The 15,072-nt window shown below is 41.3% G+C and overlaps 1 protein-coding gene across 1 annotated transcript in view; it reads left to right on the top strand.

Annotated features, from left to right (window-relative positions):
- Positions 1–15,072, top strand: part of RNF24 (ring finger protein 24) — a 61,460-nt gene that overhangs the window by 45,061 nt on the left and 1,327 nt on the right. The window contains exons 3-5 of the mRNA XM_036321478.1: positions 634–676; positions 3,131–3,172; positions 14,892–14,971. Of these exons, the coding sequence (XP_036177371.1) occupies positions 634–676; positions 3,131–3,172; positions 14,892–14,971 (165 nt within the window). The remainder of the gene's footprint in view (positions 1–633; positions 677–3,130; positions 3,173–14,891; positions 14,972–15,072) is intronic.

The following is a 15,072-nucleotide window of genomic DNA, read 5'->3' as shown; positions in this document are numbered from 1 at the left end:
GGGCGGGGTCGCAGAGGATGGGCTGAGACCCAACCCTGTGCCTACTGCAGCCTCGCAGCCCACAGTTCCTTTCAAGGTGCACGTATTCATGCACTGGGCCCCTAGTTAATCTATGAGAGAAATCAGGATAGTGGCGACCTCTGGGTGGATATTGATTGGGAGAAGTCATTGAAGGGGTGCTGTAAATGTTGTGTATCTTGACTAGGTGATAGTTACACTGGTGTATATAAATGTGTATGTGTATTTTTTAATTCACTGAATTCTTAAGGTTTTTGTAATTATTAGATGTATATTTACTTAAAATTTTAAATAAAAAATGTATATTAAATACTGAAACAAGTGGACTATCATCAACATAAAAAAAATTGAGCCTTCATTAAAATATTTGTTGTGTTAATGAGATTTGGTTTTAATGAGATTTTACTTGAATTTACATTTAGATATCATTCTATGGTTCACTGTTCACTTACTCATGACATGTAACAGATGTGTCATTTGGGTGTATTCCAGGATAAAGACTCTGGATTTTAAACTATAAATGATATAAACTGATACTGAAATTAGCAGTTTCCGTATTTTTTTCAAATTGTTGTCTTGGAAATCTCAATATCACATTGTTCATTTGTCTTTTAGGCTAAGACATCAAGCACACAAAGAATTTTATGCCTATAAACAGGTGAGAAATTTACTTCAGATTGACTTTGATAGTGTTTTGTACCCAAAAAATGAGAACTCAGATTTGCACTCATTTTAAACTAGGACTTGTGTTCATTTTAGCATTTTATTTGCCAGTTTACAGTAAAAATAGATCAACTTTAAGTACTCTTCTTTCTAATTATTTGAAGTTATAGAAAGTTCACATGATACAATAATATAGTTTAACAGGAAACTTAAGCTAACATTTTGCTAAAGAGAAATGTAGCTTATAATTCTTAAAGGTTATATTAAACTAGTGGCTCAGTGCATGGATTCATGCACATTGAAAGGAAATTAATTAGAAGAAATATTTTAATATCGCTATTCTCCCTTTATAATAGAACTATCAGAGATGAAAGAAATTAGTAAAGTGTATATGAAAATAATATATAAATTAATAAATAACAACATGATATAATAACAACAAAGACATAATAGCCACTTTCCTTTAGCTTCAGAATGTCCACAAAAACAAACCAAATTCACGATCGACGATGACAGAAACACACGTGTGTGATTGGCGCTAGCAAGAGCTTTATATGTATCACATATGTGCTAGTCAACATTTATTTTTAAATTGCCAGTGCATCATGTGTACTGGCCAGTTGGTCAGATGGACGTATGATCAGTCACTTAGCCTTTTATATATATAGATAAGATTACATTAATTTTTTTTACCTCCCTCATTAAAAACATACAACTTCCTCAGAGATGACCAGCTCTGTTCTAGTGATCTCATCTCCTCCCCTTTTGTACTTTAAATGTTAGCTAATGTCATACCACTAGAAGTCTACTTGGATCATCACTAGTAACCCTTGCCCCTTTGTACTGTCCCTTTACTGATTTGTTCTTTAAAGTAATAAACTTAGCTTTACTTGAAAGCAAAGTAAAAATTTTTTTTTTCTTACATGTGTCATCCATTAACATTTTACCACTGATACCAAACAGTGGGCCTAGTTGTTCCTTTCTTTTGAACCAAAGCGTGAAATTATTTTGTTGTTCTTAGCTTTTTGGGGGAAAAGCTTCAGCTTTTGTGGGGCAAGCTGCAGCTTATTTTAGTCTTTAACCTTTATGACATGATGTTATAGAACCATCTCACCAGTTTAGGATTATATATCATTTTGTCCATCTTTTGTCTGTGTCTCTGAAATATGAGCTCATGGGCGAGTTTCTTAGATGTTGACATTGATGTCATAGGTAACCCCACACTCTTCCCTATAGGTCTCATGTGGGATTCATACCCAGACTGGAATGTTTTAGTTTTCTAAATAATTGAATCTTTTTGTCTCAGTTCTTTCACGATCTTGACAACCTACAAGATATTTGTATGTAAAAAAAGCTAACTAGAAAGTAAAATTGGCCCTAACCGGTTTGGCTCAGTGGATAGAGCATCAACCTGTGGACTGAAGGGTTCCAGGTTTGATTCCAGTCAAGGAATGTACCTTGGTTGCGGGCACATCCCCAGTAGGGGGTGTGCAGGAGACAGCTGATCAATGTTTCTCTCTCATCGATGTTTCTAACTCTCTATCCCTCTCCCTTCCTCTCTGTAAAAAAAAAAATCAATAAAATATATTTTTTAAAAAAGTAAAATTGGCCTTGCTGGTCATTTAAAAGGTGAAATTGACTGATAGAACTATTAAAGTCACAAGATGTGGTAAAAATTATCCTTAAAAAATACTGACTTTGAAATGTAATGCATTCCTGCATAGCTAGATGGTAGCTTTTGGTTGTGATTTCTGAAAATGTGATTTGCCCTCAAAACTATTTTTGATTCAGGTATATAAGATACTCAAAATAGAGATTTTTCCCAAATTTCACTTGTCTGTTTTTTCACTTGAAGATGACATATAATTCTAATAAGCTAAGTTTATTCTCAGAACTTTTCAATTTAAGTAGTCATTTGCCCTCTTGTCATTTAGCATTCCTTTTAACTGATATCCAGTCACTGCAAAGTCAGATTAGAAACAGCACCTGGATAAGTTTTAAGCCTCTTTACATAACTCTAGAGATAAAGTTTTCTGAGGATAGTGATGTATAATAATGAGCAAAACTTTTAAAATTAAGATTGATTTTACTTTTTAATCTTCAATAATTACTAATTAATCCCATCAGTCAGTGCTATGCTTTACTGAACCATAAGGCAGTAAATTTCCTACCCTGTGTTTGTACTTAGTCTATATGGGCATGTGTTAATGTCTTTTCCCAAAATTTAATCTATTGTCAAAGAGACTATAAAATTGCTTTCCAGAAGAATATTGCATCATTGTTCAATTTCAAAGAATGTTGATAAAATGTTCTAAAACTGTAAAAGAAATTCTCTTCAATACTGAATAAGAGGGGAAATTAGCTATATATACAAAGAAAACTGTAAGTATGAGAAATTTTTTAAATTACAGACTTAAATGGGCATAAAAACATACTTTTTGTCTTACAGGTTATATTAAAAGAGAAAGTAAAAGAACTGAATTTACATGAAGTAAGTTGCCTAATAAGTATTTTAATCTTTTCTTGAACTGTTTTCTAATAAAGTGGTATGCTGTGGTATGCTTAAACATCTTTATTTCAGAAGTTGAAAAATATTAAGTTTATTTAGCCTGGTCAGAGTAGCTCAGTTGGTTGAGCATTGCCCTGTGCACCAAAATGTTGCAGATTCCATTCCTGGACAGGGCACGTTCCCAGGTTGTGGGTTCCATCCGCGGTTGGGGCATTTACAGAAGGCAGCCAATCGATGTTTCTCTCTCACATTGATGTCTCTCTCTCTCTCTCCTGTCCTCTCTCTAAGCATGTCCTCAGGTGAGGATTTTTTAAAATTAGGTTTATTTTGTCGTATATGGTTTGGCTCGATGGATAAAGCATCGGCCCTTGGACTGAAGGGTCATGGGTTCAATTCCAGTCAAGGGCACATACTTCAGTTGCAGGCTCAATCCCCAGCCCAGGTTGGAGCCCAGGGTGCATGCAGGAGGCAATCAATTTATGTCGGTCTCTCTCACATCCATGTTTCTCTCTCTCTGTTTCCCTCCACCTCCCTTCCACTCTCTCTAGAAATCAGTGGAAAGCCCTAGCCAGTTTGGCTCAGTGGATAGAGTATCAGACTGCAGACCAAAGGGTCCCGGGTTCGATTCTGGTCAAGGTCACACACTTTGATTGCAGGCTTCTCCCGGGCCCTGGTCCTGGTCGAGGTGTATGCAAAGGCAACCAATCGATGTGTTTCTCTCACATCGATATTTCTCTCTCTGTCTTCTCCTCTCTCTTCCACTCTCTCTCAAAGTCAATGGAAAAATATCCTCAGGTGAGGATTACTATCTAAATAAATAAAATTTGGTTTATTTTGATCAGCTTAATAGAATACTTGAGGATGAGGTCATAAAAATCAATTGTGTGAAGACTTTAAGAGAATAACATAACTCATATTTTTAATAGGGATGGTGCCCATGTAAGATCGCATAGCAGCAGGGATGCTGCTGTCTGTCAGTGCTCTATGACTAGGAGATAGATATGTTGGTTTTTCTACTCAAGGTGAATTTGCAGTAATTTCACTCTTAAAAATGTTCCCAGTAGTTCCTTCTTACCAATGTCACAAAAATGGCAGTGATTATTTCTTGGAGGTAGGAGTTTGGGGAGATGAGGCAGAGTAGTGGAATAGGGAAGAACACACAGGGAGAGGTATATCCTTGGGATTATCTCGTGTTGAGGTTGCATGGTGTGGTCCATAGGGGTTCCCTATGTAATTATGCTTTGTAACTTAAATACAAAAGTGTGTGTGTTTGTGTGTGTGTGTGTGTCCTGATGTATACCTTAAGACACATAGTCTATAAGAATTCTAATTTTATTCCTTGTGTTGCCTCTAATTACAAATGTTCAGAATTTATTTTTAATTTTAGGGCCCTTTCTCTTTCTCTCTTTCTGAGTTTTTGAGTTGGTGTTTAAAACAAGGACTTGGAAAGTTGCACGTGTAATATCTGTTTTCTTAGATGAACTGTGGTGAAGCTACATTGCCCATCTCTTCTTTAAAGATAGATTGTGAAATTATTTGAATAATAATAAAAATGATTTATATTGTTGAACACCTTGAAATCCTTTGCTCTTTCTGCATATTTTTAATCAGAATTGATATGTTACAGCACTTTAGGCCTAACCTTGAATTAAACTCAAGCATCAATTACTGTTTGATTTTTTAAATTTCCCAGAAGTTAACTTTGGCACATGGCCAAAATTAACATGAAGTAATAGAGGGTGATCCCTTTTCTGTTTAGGGTCTCTTCTGACATACATTAGCAATATTGAATAACCAGGTTTGTCAGGAATAGAAGTCTTCCTTATTGGTCTGACCCATTGGTTTAGAGTCTTTATCCTAAGTGCACTGTGTGGCAGCATTGTCTATCAGAGTTAGTACCCCAGCTGTACCCACCAATTTCAATTCTGTTGGGTCTGACCAAGCTACTGATTTACCCTTCCCCTGCTATTTAAAACTATGGCTTGGAAAACCTAACCTTGCTCTACAGCTTGTGTTTAGAGGCATTATGCATTTTTCACAATTCATTTGGTTCTTTCCAGCTGCATTTTTTGGTAATGAAACTATTTTTTGTCAAACTTTTGTGTGTGGGTAGCCTAATTATACAGTGATTTCAGTATGAATACTGTTATTGAATAATTACAATAGTGAAAAATCAGAGACAAGCTAAGTGTCCATCAGTAGCATAATGAATAAATAAAGCATGATACACTGGAAGATCACCCACTAAGAGAGGGAGAGAGGAAAGAAAGGAAACCTGATACAGTGACTCATACAATGAGGTACTATAAAGCAGGCAAAATTAAGGAACAAGTTCTATCTAGAAGTATAGCAATCAACCTGGAAAAATCTCTAATGGGATCTTGATAAAAGCAAGTTGCAAGATGATATAAATGTTTATATCGTATATGTAAAATGAAATAAACACTAGGTTTTTCATGGGTTTTGTATGCAAACTGCAAAGTGTTTTACTGTTTGAGAAGGACACATAATGATCACACAGAGGAGGAGAAAAGAAGAAAAAGACTAGGGGAAATTGGTCGAATGGAAGTCAGTTTTATATGCAATGATCTTGATTTTAAAGAAGGAAAATAAGTTAACATTAAATTTTAAAAATAATTTTTAAATTATTGAATACATAAAACATGTCAGGCATTGTACTAAATCATAGAGACACAAAGAAGCATAAAATACATACTAATTTATGCTCTCAAGAAGTCTCACAGAAGAGCGTGTAAATGAGAAAGTCATGGAATGTTCAGAGGGTGCTATTACCTGGTATATACACTGAGAGGTCTGGTATCACATGATCCATGATCTTTTTGGCTTTTGCTCCCATAAGGGAACCTTCCTGGGACCTTTCAGACTCAGATGCCCAGGCACCACCCCACTCCAGCCTACCTCCCACAGTGTCCTAGACAGTTAGCTCTATATCTGTGACTATTTATGTCATTTTTTGTTTATGTTTTTCCTACCAGTCTAGGAGTTAGGCAACACTTGTAAGTGAAGCTAAAGGGTGATATATACATATTTGAGCATCTATACTAATAATAGAGGAACATGCAAATTGTCTGGGGCGCCGTCACAGTAACAGTAATGACTGAACAGCAGGCTGCGTGGGGCAACCAGGCCAGAAGGGGGGGCAGTTGGGGGCGACCAGGCTGGTGGGGGGGCAGTTGGGGGCGACCAGGCCAGCAGGGGGGACAGTTTGGGGCAATCAGGCCAGCAGGCAGAGGCGGTTAGGGGTGATCAGGCTGGCAGGGGGGGCAGTTAGGGGCATCAGGCAGGCAGGCAGGTGAGCAGTTAGGAGCCAGTGGTCCCAGATTATGAGAGGGTGCAGGCTGGGCTGAGGGGACCCCCCCTTCACAAATTTTGTGCACCGGGCCTCTAGTCTATCTATAATAATAAAAGCATAATATGCTAATTAGACCGGACAGCCGAACGACCTTCCAGATGTCATTCCAGACGTACTTCCAGACAAAGCCGCTGCGGCGGGGGCCAAGGCAGAGGTGGTTAGGAGTGATCAGGGAGGCAGGTGAGCAGTTAGGGGCGATCAGGCAGGCAGGCAAGTGGTTAGGGGCGATCAGGCAGGCAGGCAAGCAGTTAGGAGTCAGCAGTCCCGGATTGCCAGAGGGATGTCCAACTGCCGGTTTAGGCCCATTCCTGCAGGGATCAGGCCTAAACCGGCAGTTGGACATACCCCGAGGGGTCCCGGATTGCGAGAGGGTGCAGGCCAGGCTGAGAGATCCCCCCACTCCCGTGCATGAATTTCATGCACCAGGCCTTTAGTATATATATATAAAAGCTTAAGCGACTGGTCAGCTGGTCGCTGTAATGTGCATTGACCACCAGGGGGCAGTCAACTTGGACAGACGAAAAGAGAAACAGGCGATTAGTCTATGAAAGATTGCAAGGAGGTGGGGCTAAGCTGCAGTTCTCATTGAGAGGGCAGGCTATCTGCCCAAATTTCACTGCTCCCCAGGGAGGCGCGGCACCCTGACCCCATCAACCCCTCCAGCCGCGTCCTCCCCAGGTAGCTGGGACCATGGGATGGAGGGAGGGAAAAAAGAGACCGCAAATTGCCAAACTGATTTGGCTCAGTGGATAGAGCAGCCGTGGGCAAACTACGGCCCGCAGGCCGGATCCGGCCCATTTGAAATGAATAAAACTAAAAAAACAAAAAGACCGTACCCTTTTATGTAATGATGTTTACTTTGAATTTATATTAGTTCACACAAACACTCCATCCATGCTTTTGTTCCGGCCCTCCGGTCCAGTTTAAGAACCCATTGTGGCCCTCGAGTCAAAAAGTTTGCCCACCCCTGGGATAGAGCATCGGCCTGCGGAATGAAGGGTCCCAGGTTCGATTCCGGTCAAGGGCATGGTTGTGGGCACATCCCCAATAGGAGGTGTGCATGAGGCAGCTGGTCGATGCTTCTCATCGATGTTTCTAACTCTCTATCCCTCTCTCTCTCTAAAAAATCAATAAAACATGGAGTTCATGGTCTCTTTTTTTTTTTTTTTTAAATATAGAGACTGCGAACTCCATCCCTAGCACCCACCTCCTCCTATCAGACTGGAGCCACCCCAGGACTTGCAGGAAGGCACACAAAGTGGGCAGCCTGGCCATGCAGCTACCGCGACTCCCCAGTCTGCCCTGGGCTACCCTTTGGCACTCACCCCACTTCTCTGAGCCTCAGTCTGCACCCCCAGCGAGGCCACGGGAGCTCCACCCTAGGAACACACTTCTCCATAGCTGGGTGTGGCAGACCAGGAGATGCGAGGGGCTGCAGTGGAAGACGGGGGGCCAGATGCTCAGCTGACCGGGTTGAGTGGGGCCGGGATGAGCAGGAGCAGCTCCTTCCCAGCCGCCTGCTACTTCACGCACTACCACATCTCTGGGGGACGTTGGATGCTGATTTCAGCCTTATTCCCGCAGGCCACACCCAGGGACCCATTTGTGCTCTGGGCCTCTAGTGATAATATATTGTCTTTCTATAAAGAAAAATATCCTCTCTTAAAACTCATAGTTTACCCTTTTTTTTTCTTCCTCCACCTTTTAACAGAAACATAAATATAGAGGAACACATTTCTAAAAAAAAACAAAAACATGTTTCTAGTTCTAACCATGCAAGTGAGATAATAAATGGCATCTGATGGATCTTGGGGTCAAGAGAAACAGGTGCCATGGAAGCTGTGACACACTGGGACATGCACGTACTGTGAGGGGAGTTGCTAGCACTCAATTCTAGCTAATTGTTGCCAATGGGGACAACAGTTGTCAGATCTGGGGCTGTTCAGGTGAAGCCTGAGAGTCTTGGCATTAGTCTATCATCTACTTGCTGTTTGCATTTATTCTTTAATTTGTTCACCACAATGTCCCCAGCTCTGGTTATGATGAGTAGTTGTTTTCTCCATTAAATTTCTTTTGCACCTTTGTCAAAAATCAGATGGCTATATTTCTGTGAGTCTGTTTCTGGATTCTCTATTCTGTTCCATTGATTTATTGTCTGTCTCTTTAGCCGTAATTACTATAGCTTTATAGTAAGTCTTAAAATCAAGTAGTGTAATTCCTTTAACTTTATTCTTCTTTTCCAATACTGTTTTAACTAGTTCCTTTGCTCTTCCAAGTAAATTTTAGCATCAGCTTGCCTATATCTTAAAAATAAATCCTGCTGGGATTTTGGTTAGTATTGCTTTAAATCTATAAATCACTTGGGGAGAAATTGGCATCTTTAACCATGTCAAGTCTTCTAATTTATTAACATATTATGTCTTCTCATTTATTTCTTTTTTTAATCTTTATTGTTGAAAGTATTACAGATATTCCCTTTTTTCCCTCATTGTCCCCTTCTAGTCCACACCTGCCCCCCACCCCAAGCCTTCACCCCTCTATTATCTGTGTCCATGGGTTATGCATATATACATACAAGTTCTTTGGTTGATCTCTTCCCACCCACCCACCCACCTCCTCCTTCCCTCTGAGATTTGATAGTCTGTTCCATGCTTCTATCTCTCTATATTTATTTTGTTCACCCGTTTATTTTGTTCACTAGATTCCATATATGAGTGAGATCATGTGATACTTGTCTTTCTCTGACTGGCTTATTTCACATCCCCCAAAAGTTCCCGGACTGCAAGAGGGCGCAGGCTGGGCTGAGGGACACCCCCTCTCCAATGCACAAATTTCATGCACCAGGCCTCTAGTATAATTATATTTGAACTGAGTTTTCTTATATGCAGCACATAGTTGAGAAATGTTTTTTGATCTACTCTGCAAATCTATCTTTTAATCGGTGTGTGTAGAGCATTTACATTCAATGCAATTGTTTTGGTTTTTTTTAAATTAAATCTTTATTGTTCAGATTATTACATTAGTTACTCTTTTTTCCACCATAACTCCCCTCCACCCAGTTCCCACCCGACCCTCCGCCCTCACTCCCCACCCACTGTCCTCATCCATAGGTGCACGATTATTGTCCAATCTCTTCCCTCACCCCCACACCCCTTCCCCCGCCCAAGAATAGTCAGTCCATTCCCTTTCTATGTCCCTGATTCTATTATAATCACCAGTTCATACAGTTCATCAGATTATTTATTCACTTGATTTTTAGATTCACTTGTTGATAGATGTGTATTTGTTGTTCATAATTTGTATCTTTACCTTTTTCTTTTTCTTCCTCTTCTTAAAGGATACCTTTCAGCATTTCATATAATGCTGGTTTGGTGGTGATGAACTCCTTTAGCTTTTTCTGATCTGTGAAGCTCTTTATCTGGCTTTCACTTCTGAATGATAGCTTTGCTGGATAAAGTAGTCTTGGTTGTAGGTTCTTGGTATTCATCACTTTGAATATTTCTTGCCACTCCCTTCTGGCCTGCAAAGTTTCTGTTGAGAAATCAGCTGACAGTCGTATGGGTATTGCCTTGTAGGTAACTGAGTTTCTTTCTCTTGCTGCTTTTAGGATTCTCTCTTTGTCTTTTGCTCTTGGCATTTTAATTATGATGTGTCTTGGTGTGGTCCTCTTTGGATTCCTTTTGTTTGGGTTTCTCTGCACTTCCTGGAGTTGTAAGTCTATTTCTTTCACCAGGTAGGGGAAGTTTTCTGTCATTATTTCTTCAAATAGGTTTTCAATATCTTGCTCTCTCTCATCTTCTGGCACCCCTATAATTCGGATGTTGGTACGCTTGAAGCTGTCCCAGAGGCTCCTTACACTATCTTCGTATTTTTGGATTCTTTTTTCATTTTGCTTTTCCGGTTGGGTGTTTTTTACTTCTTCGTATTTCAAATCTTTGACTTGATTCTTGCGATCCTCTGGTCTGCTGTTGGGTGTCTCTATAATATTCTTTATTTCAGTCAGTGTATCCTTAATTTCTAGTTGGTTCTTTATCACAACATCGAGGGTTTCACCAGTCTTCTTGAGGATCTCACTACATTTATCGGCGGTCTCACCAGTCTTTTCGAGGGCCTTATTAAATTTATCGGCGGCTTCTAGACAGTTCTTTAAAGACCTTAAAAGTGTGGTTTTGAATTCTATATCCAGCAGTTTGCTTTCCTCCATTTCTGTCATTTGTGTCCTGTTTCTTTATCTCAGCATTTTTTATGCTTCGCTGTGTCGAAAGAGTGCCTTTCTGTGCTAAGTGTCCCAGTTACCTGAGGTAGACACTCTTGGTGCACCCCCTTGTGGGCTTTGTGCACAGACTTGTTGTAATTAAGCCTTGATTGTTGTAGTTATCACTGTGAGGAATTGCCCTCCAGGCCAATTGGCTGTGAGAATCAGCTGTGTCTGCAGTGGGAGAACTGTGCTGGAGACACCCCTCTGGGGCTAGACTTGCTTCGATGGGGCTTTGGTGCTCACTGAGTCTGCCCCCTGAGTGTGTCTATTATGGTTCCACTCTGACCTCTGGGCTTCCTGGCTCCTGGATCTCTAGGGAGGTGCTGATCTAGCCTTTGCCTGAGGCTATCCAGTAAAAGTCTCCCTTCAGGGCTTGGGCGGGGCGGGTCCCACGGGATCAACAGGGGCGGGGTTAGCAATTATGGCTGCTTTTCAGTCTTGCCCTCAGAGGCTCTGCTTCTCAGTGTCCCAGTAATCGCTGCAAGCCCCTTGGAGAGAAAGCTGCCCTAGGGCTCTGAGCGATACCAGACAGTCCCGCTTCTCCCATATGAGTCTGGGTCCCTAGAGACTCGCCCGGAACTGGAGCTCAGAGCCTGAGACTCCCTCCCGATTGAAAACAACCACCACGCCCTCAGCTGCCAGCCCGCTCCGCATGCACCTCCGCACCTTAGTATTTTACTTCAGCACTGTGCCTCCTCTGAGTCTAGGTATGCTTTTCTCTTTCCTCCTAGTTGTAGAACTTCCACTTAGCCAGCCTTCCTGTGGTTCTGGATGATGTCCGTTCCGTCTTTTAGTTGTATTTTTGACGTGGTTGTTCGAGGCAGCAAACTCCGGTGTTTACCTATGCCACCATCTTGGTTTCTCCTTCAATGCAATTGTTGATATATTTAGAATTAGGTCTACCATTTTATTATTCGTCTTCCACTTTTTCCTCTCTTTATTCCTTTGTTTTCCTTTTCCTACCTTCTTTTCAGTTACTTGAACATTTTTAGTATTCTTTATTTATTGTGATTTTGACTATTTTTTGTATAATTTTTTAGTGATTTCTTAGAGATTATAAAAAGAATCAATATTTTCACACTTCAATTGGAATGTAGAAATCTTATATCCATATAGATCCTTTTATGCTTTCCCCTTTATGCAATAGCTGTTATAGCATATCTATATACATTGAAAATCCCATCAGACATTGTTAAATATTTTTACTTTTAACCACTAGATATATTTTAGAGAATTTAAGACAGGAAGAATAGTCTGTTATATTTATCTAGATAATTATCATTTCCGTTGCTCTTTATTCCCAGTGTTCCAAGTTTACTACTTTTGTCATATTTCTTCTGTCCAGTGACCTTCCTTTAACAATTCTCATAGAGCAGATCTGCTGGCTATGAATTCTATTAGTTTGCCTTTATCTGAGAATATCTTTATTTTACCTTCATTCCTGAAGGTTGTTTTTGTTGGATATAGAACTCTGGGTTGACAGTTCTTTTCTCTTACCACTTTTAAAATGTGCCACTTCTGTTTTTTTTGTTTTTTTTTATGGTTTTCTGATAAGAAAACCCACAGGGAAAAAATATTTGCAAATCTTATGTCTGATAAGAGTCTAGTATTCAGAATATATAATAACTCTTACAGCTCAGTAATAAAAAGCCTACAAAATAAAATATCTGCAAATATTTATCCCAATCTTTTACCCTAAAAGGGTCTTTTGCAAAATAAGTTTTGATTTGATGAAGTCCAATTTGTCAGTTTTTTTTCCCCTTTGATTGCCTGTGCTTTAGGGATCATGTCATGCTTCTGTGCCTATGGATGTCTAGTTGCTCTGACACCATATTGGAAAGTAAAGCTCATTTGCAAAATGTGATCTTTAAAGTTGTAAAATTAGGCCCCGGCCGGTGTGGCTCAGTTGATTGAGCATTATCACTTACACCCAAAGGTCATCATTTTGATTCCCAGTCAGGGCACCTGTCCAGTCAGAGTGCATACAGGAGGCAACTGGATTCTCTCTCTCACATTGATGTTTCGCTCTCTTTCTCTCTCTCCCTCTTACTTCTTCTCTCGGTAAAAACTCAATTTAAAAAAATATTTTTTAGTTATAAAATTAGTTTGACCCTTCAGGGAGCTCCTAAGAAGTCAGACACGAGGCTTTTCTCTTTGTGATTGTCCTTGACTTTTGGTCCCTTTAGCACTTAACATGTCAGAATTTATCTTGTGGGATCTTTTTTTTCAGGTGACTGTGGTTTTAGAATGAGGGATCCTGGAAAAATAAGCAAATAAAAATGAGTGACTTGTCAAGTTCTTGTCCTTTGGTAGGATCCGTGCTGGATCGGAGTCAGCAGTCCCGGCCATGTTTCGGAGGCTGTGCCGGGAGGGAAGCTGGGTGTTTAGGGCCGTAAGGCCTATTCCACACCTAGGAGATGGGAACATCATTCCCCCTTTACAGGTGGGAAGCTGAGGTCCCAAAAGGTCACCCCAAAGCTAGAGCTGCTAGAGTCTCATCTTTACCAACAGCGTGTTCTCAGACTTCCTCCAGAATAAAATGGGCTTGAAAATAGTGCTCCCATTGCAGCTTTGGGATAAAAGCCACTGATATTGGTAGACTGCCGTACTGCCTCCTCAGCTCTGGTCCCACCAGCCTGAGTTGGTAACAGTCCTAAGAAGGAGGTGGACAGGTAGTGTCCTCACGTTACATAGATGAAGGAACAGAGCTGGAGAGGCATCAGAATGGCAGAGATGACGCAGCCTAGTGGGTGTCCAAGCCAAGGCTAGTGGTCCTGCCTTCCTCCCTGCTCTCCTACTGTCTTGGCAGTAATGCCAAGTCTGATAAGATAGTTATTCTTTCTCCCCTTCCTGAAGATCCTGTCTGCTATATACACAAGGCCCTGAGGGAAGAATGTTGGAAGGCCAACATTCATGGCACCAGCCATGGGGCACCAAGAGCCACATGTCCTGTCACGTAACCTAAGAAGACTGGGTTACATGTCATAGGTTATAAACAAGTGAAAGAGAGGCCATGTCATCGGTCTGGGCAAGAAGTGTTCATGGTTGAACCAGGACAGGGAAGCAAGAGAGAAGGAATACAGCACATCAGTGCAGGAGACCTGGGACCCAGCCCAGCCACACTCACCAACTGCCTGGCCTCAGGAAACATGGTGTTTGCTCTGAGCTTCTGTTTCATCTGTAAAATGGGTAAAAGTGGTGATAGTTGGTGTCCCTGCGCACTGGTAAGTGCTCAAGAAGTGGTGGCTGAACCCCAGCTTCTGGGTGTGAAGGAGAAGCCTGTTCAAGCTGTGGAGCCTGGCCACCTGTCAGCTGTCCTGGCCCCATTTGCACATTTTCTCCAGTTTAATTCAGAGACTCTTGAATACGTTTTTTAAAATACGTTTTTATTGATTTCAGAGAGAGGGAGAAAGAGATAGAAACATCAATGATGAGAATCATCTATCAGCTGCCTCCTGCACTCCCCCTACTGAGGATTGAGGCTGCAACCCAGGCATGTGCCCTGATCAGGAATCAAACTGAGACCTCCTGGTTTATGGTCAGTGCTCAAACACTGAGCCACACCAGCCAGGCTTGCATAACATTTTATATGACAAAGACAGATACTGACAGAAGGACAGTGCCAGAGTGAGGGCATGTTACCAGAGAAAGGAGAGCCCCAGGGCCTGCCCCGGGGCATGAGCAGTCCCTGTCAGAAGCTATGCGGCTGAGCAGGCAGAGCACCCCTGCAGAAAGTCAGCCCCTGGGCACACCACAGGCAGATTCCATCATGTCCAGCCTAGCTAGTGAGGACTAACCTAAGTCAGACCCTTCTGATTCACTAAAGCAAAGGAAACTGCCTTTTGCTTTCTTTCTTCTGCCACCTGCCCTTCATCTTTGAAGACATGTGACAGGAAGAGCAAGGAGGCTCTTCTTCAGAAGACCTTGCCCAGTCAGCCTTTCTTTCACTTAAACTGTGGGACATTGTAAACCCCTTCAAATGGCTGGGCCTCAGGGGCCTGCACTTTACTTTGTGACCTGGGAGAGTGCTTAGCAAGACACTTTTCCTCATCTGTGAATTTATCTTTCAGCTCTGTGCAGTGTGTCTAGAAGACTTCAAGCCTCGAGATGAGTTGGGGATTTGTCCGTGTAAGCATGCCTTCCACAGAAAGTAAGTATTGGCATGGAACTGTTTAAGGGAACCTGAGTTTGAGGCACATCAACCAACCTACTTGTGGGCTTGGAACAGTGCCAGACAAGCTTGAAGGCTTC

Source organism: Myotis myotis, unplaced genomic scaffold (assembly GCF_014108235.1).
Source record: "Myotis myotis isolate mMyoMyo1 unplaced genomic scaffold, mMyoMyo1.p scaffold_m19_p_9, whole genome shotgun sequence".
Classification (NCBI taxonomy): Eukaryota; Metazoa; Chordata; class Mammalia; order Chiroptera; family Vespertilionidae; genus Myotis; species Myotis myotis.
Note: the sequence above shows the minus strand (reverse complement) of the source record. Positions and strands in the feature narration are given on the sequence as shown.